General features: G+C 48.2%; 1 protein-coding gene across 1 annotated transcript; it reads right to left on the bottom strand.

Moving 5' to 3' along the window:
• Positions 1-12,546: 12,546 nt before the first annotated feature.
• Positions 12,547-13,209, bottom strand: DEFB136 (defensin beta 136). Its single transcript, XM_002818797.1, has 2 exons — positions 13,155-13,209; positions 12,547-12,728 (listed from the first exon to the last, which is right to left on the bottom strand). Exons 1-2 carry the CDS (start codon positions 13,207-13,209, stop codon positions 12,547-12,549), a joined length of 237 nt encoding a protein of 78 aa, XP_002818843.1.
• Between the last annotated feature and the right edge of the window lie 708 nt (positions 13,210-13,917).

Genomic DNA, 13,917 nt, shown 5'->3' with positions numbered 1-13,917 from the left:
TGCAAATGTGTCGTTTAAGCTTCATAACAGTCCTTGGGGATAAGCATTGTTTCCTCAAATAGGAGGAGAAGCTGAGATTTAGAGTTCCTAACTCATCCAAAGTCATACTGGAGGGCTGAGGATGGAAGGTGTGCGGGTGATTCAGGCACTCTCTTCTTGCTGTTCCTCCTTTGCCCTCTGGTCGCTGTGCTCCCTTTGGTATTCCTGGAGAGAAGACCAGAGCCTTGTTCACAGAGCTCCAATGGGAGTGGGGCACTCCCTGGGGCAGCGTGGGGACTTCATCTCTACCTTCCCACATGCCGAGCACAGTGCCTGGCACACAGCGAGTGCAGGGCAAACCCTCTGGGAGTGAATGGAAAAGCTGTGATGATATGAAAGAATATTATTACATGTTCCCCCTTCCTATACTTACTCATCTTTCACAAACGTGTAGATTAGAAGCTGCTTGAGGGCAGAGTCTTGGTGCAAGCTTCTCTGTATGGCGCTCTGTGGTAGGCCACAGCACCTGAAATGTCCCATTGGAGTAGGAGTTGTCAAACTGCACCCTGTGGGATAAATCTGACAACTGTCTGTTTGTATAAATAAAGTTTTGTTGAAACACGGCTTCACTCATATATTGTCTATGGCTACTTTCACTCCATCACAGAGTTGAGTAGTTGTGATGTGGACCGCATGCCCTGCAAAGCCTACAATATTTACTCTCTGGCCTTCACAGAAAAAGTTTGTTGATCCTTACAATTGAGATTCCCTTTGTGGATTCAGCTTGTCTCAGCCTCTTTGAGATGAACGTTGCTGAGAGTGGGGTGGCAGGTGCTCTGCTGAAGGAGGAAGTAACCAGCAGTAGACAAGGGCAGAAGCCTATAAAGCTTGACCTCCCCCACCTCATAGTTTACTCATTGTTGCCCCAAACTTACACAACTCAAGACAGGAATCCCAGGATGAAGTCCCGGGGTACAGGCGTTCCCTAAGCCTAGCTGGTAGCACCTCTCTACCAAAATAATAATAATCCAAATGCAGCATTTCATGAGGCTGAGGCAGAAGGATCGCTTGAGGCCAGGAGTTTGAGACCATCTTGGGCAACATAGTAGGACCCTCCATTCCATCTCTATAAAAAATTAAAAAGTTAACCAGGCATGGTCTTGCGCACCTATAGTGCTAGCTACTCAGGAGGCTGAGATGGGAGGATTGCTTGAGCCCAGAGGATTGAGGCTGCAGTGAGCCATGATGGTGCCACTGCACTCCAGCCTGGGTGACAGAACAAGACTCTGTCTCTTAAAGAAAAAAATCCTGGGAGAGGTGCTGTCCATCTCTCCCATCCCTAAAATGAGTTTCTTGCCATACCAGAGGATGGCAGAATCTGAAACCTAGAAGTCTAATAAAATGAAGTCAAACGGGGATAAATGGAAGGTTGTGCCCTCAGGTAAAACCGAAATCAGTAACATAAGCATCCATTTTGGGAAGATAAAACTTAATTACCATCTTTGAGACAAAGCATGACTGGCTTTTGTAGATGGAAAATTCATATTAGTAGTCGGTGGTGTGACTCCCACAAAATGAGTTTGGTTTCAAGCTGTATTCACGGAATTTTGGAATCTGAGATTAGAGACAAGAGCATCGCATTCTTTCTCTGTCTTCAGGCTGGACCAGATGTGAAATATCCTGCTTGAAACAAATGGGAGCCCAGCAGGAGTGGGGGCCGCTCAGACACAGCTCTGAGCAGTGTCCTGGGAATCAAAGCAGCTGGGTGCTTTAGCCTGGAGATCGGAGCAGAGTGAGGGCTGAGAAGAGGAGTGAGCTCACTTGTCTTGGGAGGTCCCCAGGATTGGATGTGGAATATGTGTCCTGAAGTTCTGGGCAGAAATTGCAATGTCCATCTCTCTTCCCTGGAAGTTCGATCTTTGAGCCCACGAGTACTTTCTGGACACATTCTGGGCAGCAAGAGAGTTTGGGGAGATGGGGTTGGAATTAGCTTTTAGTAGGTGATAAAGCTTAGGCCAAAATAATCAACCTGGTTCTTCTTTTTTCACAGCATTCAAATGGAAAGAGCACTAGACTGTGAGTCAGGACAGCTGCCTGGACTCCCCAGCTCCCCTACTCACTAGCTATATGGCTTTTTATAGATCATTTTACTGTCTGAGCTGCAGTTTCCTTCTCTAAAAGAAAATGGAATAATGAACTCTGTCCACGTTATGTGAAAGCAGCTCATGAATCCTGCCGTGCTTTGTGGGTGAGGGCCTCGCTCAAGAGTGCTGTTGGAAGAAGCCTTTAGGTGCAGTTCCTCAGCTCCCTGGACACTCAGCTGGGGGCTCAGGGGTTCTGGGGAGGGCTCCAGATGCAGGGGGCAGTGATGGCCAAGGCCCTTGGGGGCTCTCTGTTGGGGCCACTCACAGCAGGGATGCAGATGTTCAATATCAGCATCCCCTCTCCCAGCATCTGGAGAAACAGCCTTGCCCCTGACTCCAGGCAGGCTCTAGATGATCAGCTGATGATGAAATTTACATCTGAGCCTGTTCCCTTGAGATCTCACCCATGATTCCACTTTGGAACCTTTCCCATCCCCCTCATTTCCTTCCCAAACCTCTTCTCTCAGTGAGAAAGGGTATCATCTCCCTCCAGGGTACCCGGGAAATTCCCATAGAAATGTCCTCAGGGCTGTTCCACCCGGGAACATTGGGCAGCCCCTCTTCCTGGTTCCAGCAACTCTTAGAGAATTGAGATTGACTCTGCAGGTGGGTGACGCAGGGAGGCCTAAGTATATGTGTGAAGGTGACTCCAAACCTCCTGGGTCCCAGAAGCTCTTGGGCAGCTCAGGGAGGAGGACCTGGACAGCAGAAAGCACATAGATAAAGAGAGAAGAGGAAGCATTCCTCCAGCAACTCCTCCCACTTATTTTCCAAGCAGATCTTTGGCCCTGGCCTTGCCTGGTCCAGCACTTGTCAGGGTCCCAGCGCTGGGCTTGAGCTGAGCAAGATAATGAAAATGGTGATAAACAAATCAAAAAGCAACTCATACTTGTGTAACTCTTTCAAAGACTCATATATATAGTACCTCAGTAGATCTTCACAAGTGGGTATGGCATAAACCATCTCCACTTATAGATGAGAAAATCGAGGTTCAGAGAGTCTATTTGAATAGCTCATGATTTCAGAGCTGGTGCAATGAATATTCAAGCCTATATTGTCTTTTGTTGGCTATGTTTTTTCAACCTAGATAACAGACGGAAGGAAAATGATGTTTATTCAGGAATGGGAATTGCAATGGGAATACATGCAACTGAGAAGTGTAATGCAGGTTTGGGAAACAATGTTTTTTCTCTCCTTTTTTTTTTTTCTAGAAAAATCATGTTTATGTGGGGGGAATAGAGCATTGCAATGGGGCTACATGTCTACATGTGTCCTAGTAAACTATGTGCATATTGGGAAAAGGGGGACAAATGTTGTTAAAGGAAAAATGAGGAAGATCACATAATTGTTTTCAGATAATGATCCTTGGCTACAAGGATCAGTAACAGGGGTGGCACCTGTCTGAGGCTGAACAGGAAGCTGCTGGGCAGATGCCCTCACAAAAATATGTGTGTGTGTGTGTGTGTGTGTGTGTATAAGGTTGTGATGGCTTTTGTGCAAGGTTGCGGTTTTTACAGTGTTTTTTGATAGTTCTGATTGGGCATTTGTGCAAGAGAACCCTCCCTTCTCAACCTGCCCTGGCTCTATTTGTTAAGGTGTTTTTTTTTTTTTTTTTTTTTTTTTTGAGATAGAGTCACTCAGGCTGGAGTGTAGTGGCAGAATCTCAGCTCACTGCAACCTGCACGTCCTGGTTTCAAGCGGTTCTCTTGACTCAGCCTCCTGAGTAGCTGGGATTACAGGCATGTGCCACCATGCTTGGCTAATTTTTTCTTGCATTTTTAGTGGACGGGGTTTCACCATGTTGGCCAGGCTGATCTTGAACTCCTGACCTCAGGTGATCCACCCGCCTTGGCCTCCCAAAATGCTGGGATTACAGGCTTGAGCCCCCACACCCGGCCTTGTTAAGGTTTTTTAACACAAGTGACTCCATTTTGATGCCAGAAACTTTCCCAGTTTCCGTGCCAGGTCCAGAGCAGGGAGTGGGCAGTCAGGAAGTAAAGGTGAAAGGAACACCAGGAGCCCAAGAGGGTTGAGGGCTCCCAGCTAGAGGTGATCTTAGTGAGATAGGGTGGGGAGCATTCAGCAGCCAGAGCAGAGAGAAAAATAATATGATTCTGGCAAAGGGGGCTGGGCCCTGGCATGGAGCATTTTAGGGAATGCATGAATCAGAGAGGTGGGAGGCTGTGGCCCCCGGGCGATGGCACACCAAGGTGGAGGACAGTGGGACTGATTGCCCTCGCCAACCCCCAGGAGTGTTATCACTGACCTTTTCTAGAACTGCTGGAGCATGGTGATAATAAATAATAGACTGATTCTTAGTCACTTTTATGATTGTTTTGAAATTCTCTTGTGACAATGCCGCTTCCCTTCACCCTTGGTGGGAAACTGACCATGGGGCACTGCATATTCCTCTTTCTTCTTCTTTTCTTAAGAGACAGGGTCTCGCTCTGTTGCCCAGTTGGTGTGATGGTATGATCATGACTCACTGCAGCCTCGACCTCCAGTGCTCAAGTGATCCTCTCACCTCAGACCCCCAAATAGCTGGGATTGTAGGCGCACACCACCACGCCCAGCTAATTTTGTATATTTTTTGTAAAGATAGGGTCTCACTATGTTGCCCAGGCTGGTCTTGAACTTCTGGGCTCCAGCAATCCTCCCATCTCAGCAACCCAAAGTGCTGGGATTACTGCACCTGGCCCTGCACTGCGTATTTCTGCAATGCCTCCACTCTAGTCATGAGCTGGTGCTTCCTGCGTACTGTCTACGGTCTCCAGATGTTTTCTAGACTGGTGCCCTCTTTCTTCTTCAGTAGGGAGCACCATGGTACCTCAGTCCAACTCTTCTCATTGCAGGCAGTTGAGGTGACGTGCCTAGAGTCATAGAGACAGTCAGTGCATGGGTGAGGAAACCTCCGGCTCCCAGACCTGGGCTTTGCTCATGAGCCATGCGACCTCCTAGCAGGCAGGTGTGAGGCTGCTAAGGGAAGGGTGCTTCTGGGGGAGGGGTGCTGCTGTGGCTGGGAAGACAGGATGGCTGTGGGAACTCTCTCCCTAATGGGTGGGCTGCGGACATTCCTGTCCATTAATGGGTACATCTAGGAACATGTCCTTCTAACTGTTAGTGAATCTGAGCCTACGGGGCACTGGAGGTGGCTGCCCTGACCCGTTGTGCCATTGATGTGGTGCAGTGAGAAGATAATTCGGCAAGAATTAGAAGGCAAAAACCACTTCCAAATAACAGCAGCAGCAGCAGCAGCAGCAACAGCTACTACCTGCTGAGTGCTTACTTACTGGTTAATACTCATTGACCACTTGCTATTTGCCAACCGCCATGCTCAGTACTTTTTAATCTCACTTAATCCTCCCAACAGTCCTGTGAATTAACTTCTCTTAATGCTGTTTTAGAGAAGAGCACATTGAAGCTGATAGAGGTTAAATGACTCGTTCATGATTATCCAGCTAATAAGTGGCTCAGGAAGAATCAGGTTTGAGATCCAGCTGTTCAATACTAAAGCCCACTCAAAACCAGCCCATGGCCCTGTGGCCACAGATGAGATTTGGGTGGCATCCCAGGCCCCTGTTCCCAGGACAGGCAGCCAGCAGCCCTGGGAGCAGCATGTGCTCCCCGCTTGCCCTGTCCCTACTGCCTCTCATGCACTCTGTCATCAGATATTTCTTGAGTCCCACACCAGTGTCCTGCAGGCACAGGTCAGGATGCTGCCTGGGCTAAGCGGGTAGAGGGGTGTGGAGAACAAGTTCTTAGCCATGGTGGTTTGCCATGGGCTGAGCAGAAAGTCAGCATACTCTGGGCCAGCACAACCCAGTATTTATTTGTAATTACTCTATGTATCCTCCAAAGATTCTGCTTTACCTGAGACAGAGAGGACTAAGAGAAGGAGAGCGAGAGTGAGGGTGGGGGATCTTCATGGCTTAGACACTCGCCTAAGCAGCCTTTCCTTTAGAGAAATGAAGGGGAAACATCATGTTCTTCCTCAATGAAGACGTGGAGCGTTGCATTACTTTCCATTTTCCTTTGAGACATTGAGAGAAGAATAAATAGATTTTGGCCTAAAATGAACCTCTTGCTGCTTCCAGAATAACTAAGGCTTCTGAGCCCACAGTAGGGAATTGCAGAACTGGGAGGGATTTTAGATTCCCCTAGACCAAAGGTGAAGAAAAGCACAAGTATGTTCAGTAATATTAGGCTGGGTCTCCTGAGGGGCTTTTTTAATTTTAATTTTTGGGACAGGGTCTTGGTGTCTCACCCAGGCTGTGTGCAGTGGTGCGATCATGGCTCACCACAGCCTCAATCTCCCCAGGCTCAAGCGATCCCCCAACCTCAGCCTCCTGAGTAGCTGGGAGTACCAGTGCGAGCCACCACACCTGGCTAAGTTTTGTATTTTTTGTAGATACGGGGTTTCTCCATGTTGCCCAGGCTGGCCTTAAACACCTGTGCTCAAGCAATCCACCCCACTTTGGAGTTCCAAAGTGCTGGGATTGCAGGCATGAACCATTGCACTCAGCCCCAAGGGGCTTTTACATTTGGGCCTGGCTCACAGTTCTCAGCATTTGAGATGAAACAAACCCAGCAAATAGAAGTTCAGAAAGTTGATTTGGCTGGGTTCCCTAGAAGCAATTTAGGTTGTGGTTACCAAGCCCACAAGACATCTGCTTGTAAAGTCAGAAAGCCACTTATTTCTGGTGTGTGTGAAGGGCACATCCTATACAGAACACCTGGTCAGTGTCAGGAGGCCAGCTGCAGATGACAGGGCCTCATGAGTGTACACGGAGAGAGTGTAAGGCTTTCGATGTTCTGCCAAATCCAATAAATGCCTTTCCCCACTCCAGGGAGTTTTTGGTCTGTGATAGAGACCTGGGACACCAGCAACATTTGTACTCCTTCTGCCCTTTTCCAGGCCCATTGAAGGCCATCAAGATACAGGTTGCACCTGTCAGGACTCAGGCTGGAGCCGGCCAGGCACCCGAGAGTCAGCCTGCCCCTGAGGTTGTGGGAGGAAAAGCACCATCAAGTGCAGCCCAAAGACTTTGATTCAAGGTATTTTATCCCTCTGGGAGTGAGCTAACTCCAGGGAAGTTGAAGGAAAGTTCAGTTTCTTCTGCAGCATCTCCTTCTTCTCAATTCCTCTCTTGTCTAGCTCCCCAGTTGAGCAGAGCTGAGCAGTGCTAACCGTGGGGAAAACCAGCCAGAAGCTAGAAATCTCCTGCCCAGATACTGGGAAGGGAATTTCTCAGACGAGGTTCAACCTGTAAGGTCCTGTCAAAGTCCCAGGCTGTGAGCTTAAGGATCCCTGCCTCATGGTCTGGTTTGAAGGGCGGATTTCTCCTGACATCCTGACCCATGCTTTTCTAACCTGACTCCGCATCTCCAGAAAGTTGCAGTTCACCTCTTCCCCTTCCTGTTCCAGCAGTGCTCTCAGAGAGACCGAGGCTTCATGTTACAGATCAGGAAGCAGAAAGGGAGTGGCTAGATCTGTGTTTGAATCCCAGTTTTGCACACTGATGAGTTGTGTGGTCCTGGGAAAATGTCTTGCCTGCTCTGAATGTTAGGTTTTACACCTGTACTTTAGTTATGAAAGATTCTACACTATCAGGTCCCCGATGGGTTGGCAATTAGTTGAGTAATCTGCTTCAATATATTTTTTTCAAGACAGAGTCTTGCTTTGTCACCCAGGCTAGAGTGCAGCAGTGCCATCTCGGCTCACTGCAACCTCTGCTTCCCGGGTTCAAGCAATTCTCCTGCTTCAGCCTCCTGAGTAGCTGGGATTACAGGCACCTGCCACCACGCCTGGCTAATTTTTGTATTTTTAGTAGAGACGGGGTTTCACCATGTTGGCCAGGGTGGTCTTGAATTCCTGACCTCGTGATCTGCCCACCTTGGCCTCCTAAAGTGCTGGGATTACAGGCATGAGCCACTGCACCCAGCCAATTTGCTCCAATTTTTTTTTTTTTTTTTTTTTTTTTGAGACAGAGTCTCGCTCTGTCACCCAGGCTGGATGGAGTGCAGTGGTGCGATCTTTGCTCACTGCAAGCTCCACCTCCCAGGTTCACGCCATTCTCCTGCCTCAGCCTCCGGAGTAGCTGGGACTACAGGTGCCCACCACCGCACCTGGCTATTTTTTTTGTATTTTTAGTAGAGATGGGGTTTCACCGTGTTAGCCAGGATGGTCTCGATTTCCTGACCTCGTGATCTGCCCGCCTTGGCCTCCCAAAGTGCTGGGATTATAGGCATGAGCCACTGCGCCCGGACAATTTGCTTCAATTTTAGAGAACAAGATTGGAAGACTTCCTCACATAGAACCTCAGGAATCAGGGAGAGGAATCCGTCTGAACACCTCATGCTCACAGTCAGTTGCTCCTGTATTGTGCACTGGTCCTGGTTCCAGCCTGAGTTAAGAAGCCATGACGTAGGCTGGGCACGGTGGCTAATGCCTGTAATCCCAGCACTTTGGGAGGTCGAGGCTGGTGGATCACCTGAGGTCAGGGGCTCAAGACCAGCCTGGCCAACACAGTGAAACCCCATCTCTACTAAAAATACAAAAAAATTAGTTGAGTGTGGTAGCACTTGCCGGTAGTCCCAGCTACTCAGGAGGCTGAGACAGGAAAATTGCTTGAACCTGGGAGATGGAGGTTGCAGTGAGCCAAGATCGCACCACTGCACTCCAGCCTGGCGACAGAGCGAGACTCCATCTCAAAAAAGAAGAAAAAAAGAAGAAGCCACGACTGAAGTCTAGAATACTAAGTCATTGTCCCTTCAGCATATGGCCATTGGCATTGCCTGCTTAAACCCCAAACTGTGAGGGTTCGCACGGCTTGTGAAATATGCTGCAATATGAAGCAATCAGGTATCTTTTGGAGGGAGCTTAAGGAACTGCTACTCCCATCAACACTGTGCGATGGAATTGCTTTTGTCCTCAGAAGCAGATAAGTGGGCTAAGAAGAGCTGGGATATCTCATAATTTGAGAAAAAAGCTGTCTGTGTCCCCAAACCAAAGCATCAGCAGATAAAGAAGGCACTGTTGTCCCAACAGGTTGACTCCAGGCTTTTCTGCCTGATCGGGTCAGAAGCTTTCTGCTGGTGCTAGCGGAGAAGGACTGAGCAGCAGAGGCTTCTGCCTAGATTTTGTGGGGATAACACACCACCTGGATCTGACAGGTGGAGCTCACTATTGCTCGATGGCCGGGGGAAAGAAGGCAGGGAATTTAGCTTCTATACTGCTGTGGCTGACCGTACTTTCCAATAGGCCAGGCCTGAACCTCAGGTTCTGCCTGTGACCCACCAGCCATGCCATGCTCAGTCCCATCTGCTGGGATGTCTGGGCAAGAGCCCAGCACAGTGGGCAGTTATTGTGGAGATGGCAGACGTGTGCTCCCTGCCAAAGGCCAGTTTCAGGAAACTGATGAGACCTCTGCTCTTATTTGGGATCTCTGAACATCCAATGGTAGGGACAGCTAGTCGCTAACAGAATCCTGCCTTTCTTAGGGTCTGACACCGTCTCAGTGATGGTGGACATCATAATGATCTCAGGGGACACAACATGACCTGGTTCTGTTGTGCAGAAGTTGATTGCTCTTCTCAGGTCCCCTCACTCCCAGACCAATGACCAGAGGGAGAACTTGAACTGGTTTCTAGAAGGGCCCCACAGAGGCAATAATACAACAGTGCCCTCTCCTTTTCACTCCTCTCATCCCACTTGCTCATTCCACTAAAAATGGTTGTTTCCAGCATGGTTTTTGGAGTTCTTGAGATGCAACATCAGGAACTGGGTGGTAAGAGGAGTCTGACATTTGTTGAACAAAAGCTGAGCTTCTGCATACCTGGATCTTGAAAGGCAGAGATGCTGGCTTTTGGAAAAGTGCCATGGCTCCAGATATGAACACTTTAATGTAACTTGACAGACACAGGATGGGGAGTCCTCAGTGATTATTATTTGACAGCTGAGTACTTTTGAAAAAATGTGATTTGGCCAGTTGCGGTGGGTCTACCTGTAATCCCAGCACTTTGGGAGATCGAGGTGGATGGATCACCTGAGGCCAGGTGTTCGAGACCAGCCCGGCTAGTTTTTGTATTTTTATAGAGATGGAGTTTCACCATGTTGGCCAGGCTAGTATCGAACTCCTGACCTCAGATGATCTGCCCACCTCGGCTTCCCAAAGTTCTGGGATTACAGGTGTGAGCCACTGCACCTGGCCAGATTTCTTGCTTTCAAGTACCAGACATTAACTCTGGATATCTTAAGCATACAGAGAGTGTACTGGGAATATATCTTACCCCCACAGAATAGATGTGAGATGTGCCTATAAACCAAGGGGGCTTTGCAGGGATGTTCTGTTGAATCATGGTCCTGAAACAGTTTGCTGCACCGGGATGAACCGATATCTCAATGGCACCCATGTGATTCTGTCATTCACCCCAGTGAAATTTCTGGGGATATAGGTCTCTAAGCCTAAATTGTGGACCCTCCTCATGGCTGTCCTGGGACTTGGAGAGTGAGATTGACACCTGTGGCCCCCTCAGAGATGCTGCCCACTGACTCAAAGTCCACACCCAGTGGGCTACAGGGTCAATACATTATGCTGTTTGTGTGTGATAATTTAGTATTCTTGTTTCTTGTGTGGGTTTTCAGCAAAAGTAATTGTAAATGTTTCAGTCCTCTCTGAATGCTGCTGGAGAGAGTTGTGTCTTTTCTGCACCCCACTGTCAAAGTTACAGCAGCATCTCCACCAGGCTGGAGTGACCATGGCCTTAGAATCTGCAAGAAAAGCGTTGGGGTTTTTAGCTTTTTTGAGCATTAGATCATTTTGACATCTGGTGAAAGAATATCTGCTTTTTCCCTTCACCCAGTTTTCTCTTTTATTTTCTATTTTTATGTTAATTTCATTGCATTTATATTGTTTTGTGAACTTTTGCAATGTCCTTCCATGTTTTTTTTTTTTTTTTTGATAAGGGGGTGGTTTGAAATGAGCACGTGCAGGTGGTCTGATGCCACAGGACCACTGTAGACTCACAGACCCCAAGGGATCAGCTGAAGCATGATGCCCTCGGAGACTCACGTCATGGACCATGATGATCTCTGATTTTTCTTCTTTGCTGGAATTTGGGTGATTGATGTTGAGGCTGGGCTCTGAGCAGTCAGCTCACCCCTGCTTAGCATCCAGTGCAGACTTTCAGAGTGTGCCTGCCAGGCACGTTCATGGAGGAGGGAGATCCTGAAACTCAGCTACCCTTCTCTTTTCTTAGTAGAGAATGAGGAGGGTCTCAATGCAGACCTGAGGCCTCTGCCTCCAGGTGGGAACCCTGGAGTGGATGGTGAGGACGTGCTGTTGCACAGTGCTGCCTTCAGACAGCTGCAGGTTTGGAATGGGTGTATGGTCCAGTGTGTCACCACAGTGGTGAAAGTAGCATGTTCGGTGTGTGGGATTTTAGGGTGACACTGATCGTAACTCATGAAAGCCACTGAGTACAGAGCCATGAAAGCAACTTGGCAACCAGAAGCATGATGGCTTTAAACCACAGGATGAGCATTGAGGGTCTTGCCATTTGGGGGGTCTAGTTGGATTCTTGCCTCCTCATTGGAACCACAATCTAGCTTGATTCCCATACTTACTAATGGAGAGGTGGTGCAACTTTACACTCAAGACACTGCGTGCAGACTCTCTGGGTTTAAACCTGGGACTAACTCTTGTCATGTGACCTTGGAAAATATTCTTCATCTGCAAAATGGGAGAAATTTTAGATTTTATTGTGTGGAGTAAGTTCCCTAATAGGTGTAAACCACTCAAATGTGTGACTGGTACGTGGTTAGCTCTTGTTTCTATGCCCAGAATATATCATCGCTTGGGCCTGTGAACTTGTATTAATCAACAAAATTTGAATTTTTTTTTATTATTTTTTGAGATGCAATCTCACTCTGTTGTCCAGGCTGGAGCGCAGTGTTGTGATCTCATCTCAATGCAACCTCCATCTCCTGGGTTCAATCAATTCTCCTGCCTCAGCCTCCTGAGTAGCTAGGATTACAGGTGCCCACCACACCCGGCAGATTTTTGTATTTTTAGTAGACATGAGGTTTCACCATGTTGGCCAGGCTGGTCACAAACTCCTGACCTCAAGTGATCCGCTCATCTTAGCCTCCCAAAGTATTGAGATTACAGGTGGGCGGGCGTGAGCCACTGTGCCTGGCCTGAATTTGCATTTGAAAGAGGAATGAGTGATTGGAGATGGGAGGGTAGGAAAAATAACAGGGGATGCATTTCATGGCAGTGTTCCCTTTACAAAATGCTTCTGGAATTTTGCCAGTAAATTGTCAGAATGTGGTCCTCCTTTGCTGCCCATGGTTCACTTACGAGCTCTAAGGTCCTTACACACAGATTAGGAGTTTAGTACTTTGAGCCATTCACATATCATTTTAATGAAGCCATGGATCTTTGGCTTGCGGGGGTTGAAAACGTGTCATATTTTTACAGCAAGACAGAATATTGTGGCAGAACGCAATCCACCTGTATCCTGGCGGACACCCGAAGAAACATATGGCTTTCTGGCTAGTGCAGGTGCGAACTTTGACTCCATCATTCCCAAACATACCTTTTCCTGAAGCGGGGAGAGACCACAGAAAAGAAAAATCAATCTTCATGAGGCTGGGAGAAATCCTAGGCTTGCCATCACCTCCTGGTGGATGGCTTGTTAGTTGTGATTTACCTCACCTCTTATTACATCTCAGCAAGGCAGATAAAGCTCAGGGTAGCCAGAGGCATTGGAGGGGAGATAGGAATCTGGGTGGCTGCACGATCTGTGTGCACAATGACATCCACCCCCCTCCCCGGTGCCCTGACAGATCTTCCAGCTGCAGCAACAGCAGAGCAGGGCAGGAGCTGGGCTCCACTCACCATACCCCTAACGTGCTGGCCCATCTGATATTGGTGTCCTGTTGCTGGGCTTATAGTTAGAGGGGTTTTTAAGCATCTCAATCTTTGGGAACCCCCACTTTTATGTTCAGACCCACACCCACTGTCTTACCTGAAGGCAGTAAGATCGCCAGGAAGAAGAGTAATGCAGAAAGATAGAGGTTCATGGCTGAAGAGGGCACAGAGCTGGAACTCCCAGTGGTGGCTGCCTGAGAGGCTCCTTTATAGAGCTGGGCTGGGCTGGGTGGGGCTGGACACTAGCCTCACTCTTCCTGGAGGGGCAGACTGAGGAGATCACAGGGTTCTGCAGAATTCGAGGAAGAAAAGGCCCCGGGCCTTTCAGTGCTACTTCCTTTTCTACAAACCGCAGGAAAAGAAGAGACTCAGCTAAGGCTCTCATGTTTCCTGACAGCAGAACAGGAGAAAAGACCAGGATCCCCATGCCTAGGCCTGAGCACTTTCCCTCTCCCTTCAAATGTACTTTGATATAAACATGGCAGTGAAAATGTCTGCTCTGTCTCTCCTTTCCTCTGGAGCACCACTGAAAGCTCAGGAGCGCAGAGAAAGGGTGTTATGAAACACAGGCTGAATTTAAGCCTAGAAAGACAGTTCCAACACACGGAGTCTCTCAAGTTGTCAGCCAGTGGCCTGACCAAGAGAAGGTAGGGGCTCAGAACTAGTGCAGAAGGGACAGCTTCCTTATCTGGCCGCTGACTTGTTTACCTGGCTGAAGACAGATACTGCAAAAAAAAAAAAAAAAAAAAAAAAAAGTCCTGGAAAAGTTCACTGATGGACTTTGTTCTCCAAATGGCTGGTATGAAATGTTGGCTAGGATTAGGGGACTCTGAAGGTTCTAGGAGAGATTTCTTTTTTGG

This window comes from Pongo abelii, chromosome 7, assembly GCF_028885655.2.
Source record: "Pongo abelii isolate AG06213 chromosome 7, NHGRI_mPonAbe1-v2.0_pri, whole genome shotgun sequence".
Lineage (NCBI taxonomy): Eukaryota > Metazoa > Chordata > Mammalia > Primates > Hominidae > Pongo > Pongo abelii.
The sequence above is the reverse complement of the archived record's forward strand: the minus strand, read 5'-3'. Positions and strand labels throughout refer to the sequence as shown.